We start from the raw sequence: 9,343 nt of genomic DNA on the forward strand, positions 1-9,343 counted from the left end.
GAGGTAACAGTGGAGAGTAGCAACCCTCTGAGTATGCTGTTACATCACCACACGGCCATCTTGGTAGGAAAATGTTATGTGAATGTAATAAATAAACAGGTGATTGTAATCAAACGTCACCCACAGCCAATGGGCTGTGTATTCATACTATTCCCATGCTGTCATGTGCATTTCTTACCAATATGGTGCTTTACCATATGCACGGCTCATTGGCTGTGGCTGCCATTTTATTATAGTCACCTGTTAACAATCACCTGTCATTTTCCTACCAGTATGGCCGTTTGGTGATGCAACAATAATACTATGAATATGGTAAAGCACCATATTGATAGGAAATCAGAGGAAACGCATGTGACATCATGGGAATACTATGATTGTCCTTACAAATTCCCCCAGTATGCTACCTTGTAATGAATTAAAATAGAGTGCAGCTGACCTAAATGTAATCGACGGGGACGTCATGGAAACATTCAACCCCTGGAAGTCCAAGGACCGCATTTTTTTTGGGTTAGAAGCCTGTACTTCGGGGGCAAATTAGCTGCGCGAAAGGCAGGAAGGGAAGTTTGGTCCTTTCGAGTCTCCGTTGTACGTCACTGTATGTTGACGTGTGGCTAACACAGTAGAGCTGCTGCCTCTTTAGCCAGCTAGCTACCCAAGTACTACTCCATCCTGAATGGTTGACTGACGCAGAGACACTTGACTGAATTTAGCAAATAAATAAACTTTCAATAATGGCAGCCGACTGGGAAGAAATCCGACGGCTGGCTGCCGATTTCCAGAGAGCACAGTTTGCTGACACAGTGCAAAGGTAATGCAAAACGTCACCCAATACTGCTGCTGCTAGCTGCGAAGCTAATGTTAGCTAACGTTAAAGTACAGTGCAAGTTGTGAATTTTCTCCCATATGCTTTTTGTTGACAAGCATAACAGCTGTTGTGAGCAGAAAAACAACGTGCGGTACATCTTCAATGAATGTTATATGGTAACGCCAATTATTTTGACACTTCCTGCAGGCTATCGGAGAGGAATTGCATTGAAATCATTGCAAAGCTGGTTCAGGAGAAGAAGCTGGATGTGGTGCACACTTTGGATGGAAAGGAGTATGTCACCCCGGCTCAGATCAGCAGGGAGATCAGGGATGAACTCTACGTCCATGGAGGTCAGTTTAACACAACCAGGCAAATAAAGTCATCTGCAGTATCATCAGAATGCATTAGCTTTTATAGAATTAATATACTATAAGCAGTGGTGGAAGAAGTACTGAGATCTTTTACTTAAGTAAAAGCAGCAATACAACAATGTAAAGATACTCCATTACAAGTAAAAGTCCTGCATTCAAAATCTTACTTAAGTAAAAGTATTGGCAGCAAAAATGTACTTAGAGTATTAAAGTAAACATACTCATTATGCAAACTGTCCCCATTTAGAGAGTTATATTTTTCATAAATTATTGGAATATTAATGCTGATTTCTTGACATACATGTACATGTAAGCAGCATTTTAAAGTTGTCAACGTGAAGCTAATCTTAACAATTTAGCTCTACTTTTGGGTAGCCTAATCTATAACAGTGCTATTTTATAGTTATTTTATAAAGATGATCAAATGTTTTAAATATAAAATATTGATCTGAAAAGTAACTTGTAACTAGCTGTGAAATAAATGTAATGGAGTAAAAAGTACAATATTTCCGTCTAAAATGTAGTGGAGTATAAGTACAAAGTAGCATAAAATGGAAATACTCAAGTAAAGTACAAGTACCTCAGAATTGTACTTAAGTACAGTACTTGAGTAAATGTACTTAGTTACTTTCCACCACTAACTATAAGTGTGGCATGGTGGCAGTGAATAAGACTTGGCTTTTTCTTTCACAGGGCGAATCAACATTGTGGACCTCCAGCAGGTGTGTATTAGTAGATTCATTTAACTCTAGGTTAGTGTAAATGTTGCTTTGAGAACTGTGTAAGTTATGTAAGAGTCGATGAACAGCTGTTTTCATATTTTCTGTACCATATGTCAGTAGCAAAAGCTAAAATACAGAATTCCTGTGCGGTAAGCCTTTATTCAAACACCCTATAAATGTTGCCATGATCTTGTTCCTTTCAGCTTATCAATGTGGATCTGGTCCATGTTGAAAGTAGAGCGAGTGACATAGCGAAATCTGATAAAGGTGTTCAGTTTGTACTGGGACAACTCATCGATGAGTAAGTATGAAATCACACGTTGTTTCGTTTGAATGGTGAGACTAAAAATTGTAAGTTGTGAACATTTTTCTGCCTTTCTAAAAAAAATCTTGATCATCTTGTGTCGGCTGTAGAAATTACCTGGATCGTTTAGCGGAGGAAGTGAATGACAAACTGCAAGAAGCTGGTTTGATCAGTATTGCAGAACTCTGTAAAAACTATGACCTTCCAGGGGATTTCCTGACTGAGGTGAGTCGGACTGCAACTAGTCTTTACTCGCATTTCTTTTTATCTTGTCATAAATCTCTTACAAGTTCGCTTCGGCTTAATATTCCTTCAAGGATCATGCAAGAAATTATAGTCACTGTTTGATGTTTGATGCTTCTTGGCACCCTCAAATAGACTTCAGCTTTCTCATGTCTTTTCTTGCTCACATAATTAAGATATAATACAGCTATATTTTTATACATATATATATCTATCTTAGGAGTTGTCAAAGCGCCTTGGGAAGCTCGTCCAGGGGGAAATGGACCAGTACAACAGAGGTGCCATATTTACTCCAGCTTTTGTTGCTCGCCACAAAGCCCGAATCAGAGGGCTTTTCAGTGCAATCACTCGGTATGTTGAAGCAGTTTCTCAGTACACTGAAACAAATGCTTTCTTAATTATATTATTTTGTGTTCACTTAATTCCTACCTGTTCTTCTTTATTCTGTAGGCCGACACCTGTCAGCAACATGATCGGAGCGTTTGGATTTCAGGAACATCTTCTCTATTGTAAGGAGTTACTGCTTTGGTGTTTGATTGTTGTTGATTTGACCAGCGGTTTAAGTCAGTATGCCCATCACAATGTATTGTAGCCATATAATAGCTATACAGTTGGCTTAGTAATAGAGCTGCAACGATTAATCAATTAGATGTCAACTATTAAATTAATCGCCAACTATTTTGATAATCAATTTAATCGGTTTGAGTAATTTTTTAAGAAAAATAAGTCAAAATTCTCCGATTCCAGCTTCTTAAATGTGATTATTTTCTGGTTTCTTTACTCCTCTATGACAGTAAACTGAATATCTTTGGGTTGTGAACAAAACAAGACATTTGAGGACGTCATCTTGGGCTTTGGGAAACACTGATCCACATTTTTCACCATTTTCTGACATTTTATAGACCAAACAACTAATCGATTAATCGAGAAAATAATCGACAGATTAATCGACAGTGAAAATAATCGTTAGTTGCAGCCCTACTCAGTAATGTGTTTTGTGGTTTGGCAGCTGTCTTGGAGGAGCTGGTGAATAGCGGACGTCTTAAAGGCACAGTGGTTGGAGGCCGGCAGGACAAGGCTGTGTACATCCCTGACATTTACTCCAGAACACAGAACACCTGGGTGGACTCTTTCCTCCAGCAGAACGGATATTTAGGTACGCTTTCCAAAACCTTGCACTCTGAAATCATAATGACATGAAAACATTTTACTGAGTCGTCCTTGTTTGTTTCTCCATGCAGAGTTTGATGCGTTGGTCAGGCTGGGGATCCCCGACCCCATCAACTACATCAAGAAGCGGTTCAAATCCAGCAAGCTGCTGTTCCTCAGAGCGGCCTGTGTGGGCCAGGCTCTGGTCGACCAGGTGGAGGCTTCGGTGGAGGAAGCTGTCAGCTCTGCCACATGGACCGACATACAGGTGCTAACAAAGAGTCTTTCAGCTCGGTCTGTACAGTCATTACATTCATGATTGTTTTATAGCAAACGTGCCATTTATATGAATAGGATAATTTAGCAGACAACTGAGAAGTCAGCCAGTGTGAACAGAAATCACGTATTTTGGAATTTGGAAATCTAACCCATTAAAAACATTCTCCCTCTGGTTGATTTAGCCAATTTTGCCCAGCTGTCTGTCGATGGAGGACGTGGGGATGCTGATCAACCAGGCTATGAGGAACACTAATGTGCAGTCTTCTGCCAGAGTGCTGGGAGGCACGGTCGTTGTCAGCGAGAAATTCATCAGCAACTGCCTTTCTCTGTTTGACGAAGCCATGCAGAATAAAGCTCAGAAGGTACATTTTCCTTTGTCATAGACCTGGATTGTGTTTGGTTATAGCGGCATATCGCTATCTTTAAATACACAGTGTCTTTGTTATTTGTTTGTGATGTGGATGTTCCGTTTCAGGAAGTCAAGAACAATCCAGTGTTTCTGATAACTGAAGAGGATCTGAAGCAGGCATCTATGGTGACGGAAAGCACCGGTCCCTCTAAAAAGGAAAAGAGAGAGGCAGAGCGGAGGAAGAAGGCTTCAGGTTGGTTAAAACCTCGCCGCCTCACGCTGAGATTTAACAACCAAAACACAGTAAAACTAGTATTACAATAAAGCGGCACAGCAGGGAGCTACTTAGTCTCAGACACACTTTTGTGATATTCGATAGATCGTGGAAGGTTTTCTGTTAAGGTACTTCTACTTAGAGGCATTACGATTATATGTCTTTTATTCATAATTTCCATCATCCATGGACTAACTTCTCCTTTTTATTTCCCAGAGGGCACCGGCAGCGTGAAAGGAGGCGGAGGAGGCAATGCCAGGGAGATCAGGATTCGCAAAACCAAGAAGAAGGGGAGGAGAGATGAGGACAGCGATGAGGAAACCGGACCTCCCCAGCAAAGTATACTTATGGCCACAGTGCTTTTTTATCTTCATGGGGACATAATGTCTCTGCATGTGCATTAAGCTTGTTCAGTGAGGCATTCTGCTGTAACAAGAGCTTAATGGCTGGTTGGGTAAAAATCTCTCCCTTGGGTTGTTAAGGTTTTTTCATGTAAGACAAAGGTAACTGTAGTACCCCTGTGAGACTAATTAGGTTTTGTTTTACCTTTGCCAAGATCGTAGCAAACAGACTGAAGTCCCCTTTATGGCCCAGGAGGAGATTGAAGCCGTTTTAGAGGAGCGAGTGAGTGACTGCCCGGAAGAAATTCTCTCTGAGCTGGCGGAGCATTTAGTAAGGTAATAAGGAGGTTTTTGTCAAAAAGTTAAGTTTTCTCCACTTTCACTTTTCCTAATCTCGCAAAGAAATGTGAAACAATAAGCTTAAATCTTTCTCCGCAGACCTTTGACTAAAACCTACCAGGAGGTGGTGCGGGCGGTGTTCATGTCCTCCACCAGCTCTCCGTCAGGGGCCAACAAGAAGAGAAGTATGAAAGATCTGCAGGAGGAGATAACCAACCTTTACAACAACATCCGACTCTTTGAGAAAGGGATTAAGTTCTTCTCAGGTAAAAAAAACAAAACAAAACGGTTTGATTCGGCCCGCAACTGAAATGGAACGCAATCACCGCAAATGAATGCCAGCTGAGCTTAATGGAGATACTTTGATCCTGCAGATGAAACCCAGGTCCATATCTCCAAGCACGTCCTGAAGACCGTGTGCACCGACGTCACCAACATCCTGGTCAACTTCCTGGCGGCTGACCTGATGATGTCAGTGGAGAATCCCAGCTCCATCACCAATGAGGTCAGCAGAGCTCTTGTGTGCTTCAGATAATAAGCTGTGTTTCAGTTATTAACGCCGTTAGTGTATTCTCCATAGAAGAGATGAAGGCAGCTGATGAACTCGAGAGCCGGAGAGATGAGATCGCATTCAGATAAACTCATAATTAGTAATCTGGATTTGTTAATCTTGCCGATGGCCCCGGGATATGCATACATTAAACGATTTCCCTTTAACCCAGCGGATCTGTCCCCGCAGGTCAGAGTGAAGATTTTGGGAAAGCTACCAGATGAGACCAAAGGACCTCTAATGAAGCTGCACAACTGCCTGAATGGAAAAGTAGGTCATTACATCATCAGCTGGTCAGTTTTGCAATGAGGATGAAATGCAGTGCGTACGCATAGCAGCTTGTGTAGAAAGTTCTTCATCTTGTGTCCTTTTTTTTTTTTTTTTTTTTTTTTTACAGACCATTGAAGATTTTTTCAGCAACATCGAAACTTCTGCTGAGGTGTGTGGATTCATGCTGAAGAAGGGCGATAAGAAAAAAGAGAGGTAACAACAAGCCTGATTTTTTATTGATTAATTGATTTTTCCTTTAAAGGACAGACTGCACACAGACCTTTTTAGCTTGCAATTTCAAAAGCATTAGCATATGCACCAAAGCAGACCAAATACTGGACTAAACTGCTACCAATCTTGTTGTCACACAACTGTAAGCTGATAAAGGAGTTTATCGGCTTGTCAGTCTACTCTTTTATTTTTTTAGTTATGCTTTTTTCCTCAATTTTGCTCCACCACTATTGGCATACATCACACTGAATGCCAACCAGAATCTGCAAATCAGAAGTCAAGATCTGGAAAATAAAAAAAATCCACGTATTTCTTTAAATAGTGGATTGGAGATTTGAGCTATCTGAATGTGTAGCATCACCTCCAGATGTCTAACCTCAGTGTGTGTGTGTGTGTGTGTGTGTGTGTTTGTGTTCTTTCCAGACAGGCCCTGTTCCTGCACCGCCAGGCTCTGACGGAGCAGCTGAAGGAGACGGAGGAGCCGGCGCTGGTCCTCCACCTGACCAGCTCCCTGCTGTTTCAGGCCAGCACCCACTGCATGCTGCACGCCCCGGGGCGCTGCGTGCCCCAGATCATCGGCACCCTGATGGGACGCATACCCACGGTACTGCTGGGACTTACCGGCTTAATATGAGTGTCGAAAAATTGTGTGTACCTGCTGATCAGTACGCTGTTTCCGTATACTGGGTTTAACATGGCTTAGAAGGCAGATTTTACCACCTTCACCTTGTGAGCTTGATTTACCCACACTGTAGAAAACCTGGAAAAGTCATGGAATTTTAAAATAGTTTTTTTTTCCAGGCCTGGAGAAGTTATGAAAAATGATAAAAGGGAGAAAAGTTTTGGAAAAATCATGAAATGTTATTGGTTTGTTTTGTTTAATACTGTCAGATGCCACACAAAGCTGAGCCTGAAACAGTCTAGACCTTCCTGTTGGGGGGAAAATATTGTTGGTTGTTGAAATTTTTGTTTTTGAGTTAAAATACTATTATAATGCAGGATTAAAAGCTTAAAGTTAGTGTAGTTGATGGTCACTTTTTAATTCAGTCTCATTAAAATTTGGTCATGGGAATTTAAAAAGGGGTCATGGAAAACTTTTGGACTTTGAGCAGTGAAAAGGTGTGGCAACCCTGGATTTAGTTGGCATCAGAAAATACTGGTGGTCCACTGTAGCTCAATGGGTAGAGCACAGTACTAACAGTGGGTTAACGGGGTTAACAGTAGGTTAGGGGATTGATCCCCATATGTGTTTGCATTACGGTGGGAATCTGTTCCCAAACAGATGGGCCAGAAAGCCAGAAATTTCTCAGATATATTCTGGTCATTTGTGCTATGGGACAGTAAAAATCTTTTAAATTAACAAATCATGAAAAACATTAAAGGCAACTTTGTACCTTGTTGGCCCAAAGTGTCACTGAGAGATAACTGTATGTTAAATGTTTGAAGGACTTCATTACCCAGAATTCATCTAACATGACGTCAGTAAACTACACACTCCTCAGACTAATTTCAACAGGTTCAGCTATTGTTGGGAGTCTTTGTCGGAGGACTCACTCGCTACTTTTTAAGAGTTTTGATTTTGCTTGTAAGTTTTTGATTCATCACGCAGAGAAGATTTCCCACCAGTGTCCATACCAGCACCTGAAATTAATTTGGGCAAATCTACAGCATCTCAGTTCATGGGGATGGGACGCTCTTCTCTGTTGCAGCCTGAATTTTTGATTTAGACAGATAAGACGGGTGGATTTTTGCATAAAAATGTTGCCTAATGCAGCTTTAATAAATTGAGACATGTTGATATTTGCGTTTCACCATAGTTTAAATGCTTCAGTATACAGCAAATGTTGGCGAGATACTACTTAATCTTGGGATTGTTTACATACAGTTTTCAGACACAGCAGCTGTCGGTAATCTCCATCTGCCGTGGAAGTCATCACAGTGTAATACTGTGTTTGTTTGGTGAGTTAAAATGCTGAAATATTTGTGTCTGCCCATGTGTTTCAGGAGCAGCAGCAGCTGCTGTCTCGCTACCAGAGCCTGGTGGTGAAGCAGCTGGTGAGCCAGAGTCAGGGGAGGAAGCAGGGCGAGGCGGAGGGCGAGGGCGACGGAGCGGTGGAGAGGGACGAAGAGGCCGAGGCCATCCGCTCCGAGCTGCTGTCCCTGACGCCCGAGGTGAAGGAGCTGGTCCTGTCCCAGAGGAAGACTTCAGTGACGGAGGACTGAACGGCTCAGACAGTGGGGAGAAATATGAATTGATAAATGAATGTTGGAATAGATCAGCAGGCCAACCAAAAAAGTCTTTTTTTTAATGTGATTTATCAATGGTCTTACATGTTTAGATAAATACTGTTAACAATGACAGATCAAGTGTTAATACTGTGTCTATGTGAAATGCTCACATGTGGCCGTTATTCTAAATTATTTAATGGAAATTCCTGTGTGGGATGTCTCCCGAATAACCTAATTAACATGAATATCCTCAATGAGGTTATCACTTTCATGAATTAATTAAAAGCTCACCCCCTTCTTTGCTTATGTGCTGAAGTTATTTGTTGTATTTGTCAGTCAATCTGTCCTACTGACACTCTGTAACCACATCTAACCATAACGGTTCCTGCACAGGTCTTGAAAAGTATGGAAAAGAATTTGATCATTTCTGTCATAAAGTAAAACTAAAGGAAGTATGGCAAACTGTTTTCCAGTCCTGATACACACAACTAGGCACATTTTATGTAGTCTGTTTTTTCACATATGATAGTTGTGAAGAGGAATCGTTAGCTATAGAATGATAATAATAATAATAATAACCTTTAGTTGTATAGCACCTTTCATACACAACATGCAGCTCAAAGTGCTTTACATCAATAGAAGGCAGATAAAAGACGGCAGATACAAGGCAGATAAAAGACAGATAAAAAGATAAAATTCATATAAAAGAACAAGCAAAATGCATTAAAGGAAACAGTAAAATAGAAAGATAAAAGAACACAACAAATACTCCCACTTTTAGATGCACATTGTGAGTGAATCCATATGTTTTTCTGTAATTTTCTTTTCCCCTGTCCTTCCTGATTCTACTCTTGATCTGATATTTACATCAGATCTCACTGCCC

The 9,343-nt window shown here is 41.0% G+C and overlaps 1 protein-coding gene across 1 annotated transcript; it reads left to right on the forward strand.

The window, feature by feature from the left end:
* The first annotated feature begins 620 nt into the window (after positions 1 to 620).
* Positions 621 to 8,756, forward strand: ufl1 (UFM1-specific ligase 1). Its single transcript, XM_071540545.1, has 19 exons — positions 621 to 808; positions 1,013 to 1,158; positions 1,873 to 1,901; positions 2,105 to 2,202; positions 2,316 to 2,430; positions 2,669 to 2,799; positions 2,899 to 2,957; positions 3,458 to 3,604; positions 3,690 to 3,865; positions 4,059 to 4,238; positions 4,352 to 4,478; positions 4,716 to 4,838; positions 5,056 to 5,176; positions 5,279 to 5,445; positions 5,554 to 5,684; positions 5,919 to 5,999; positions 6,127 to 6,212; positions 6,654 to 6,834; positions 8,235 to 8,756. The coding sequence occupies exons 1-19, from the start codon at positions 732 to 734 to the stop codon at positions 8,451 to 8,453; spliced, it is 2,394 nt and encodes a 797-aa protein (XP_071396646.1). The 5' UTR covers positions 621 to 731; the 3' UTR covers positions 8,454 to 8,756.
* The last annotated feature ends 587 nt before the right edge of the window (positions 8,757 to 9,343 follow it).

This window comes from Centroberyx affinis, unplaced genomic scaffold (assembly GCF_046629955.1).
Source record: "Centroberyx affinis isolate AG114_WGS23_722 - 3 ecotype Tasmania unplaced genomic scaffold, CSIRO-AGI_Caff_v1 ptg003672l_1, whole genome shotgun sequence".
NCBI lineage: Eukaryota > Metazoa > Chordata > Actinopteri > Beryciformes > Berycidae > Centroberyx > Centroberyx affinis.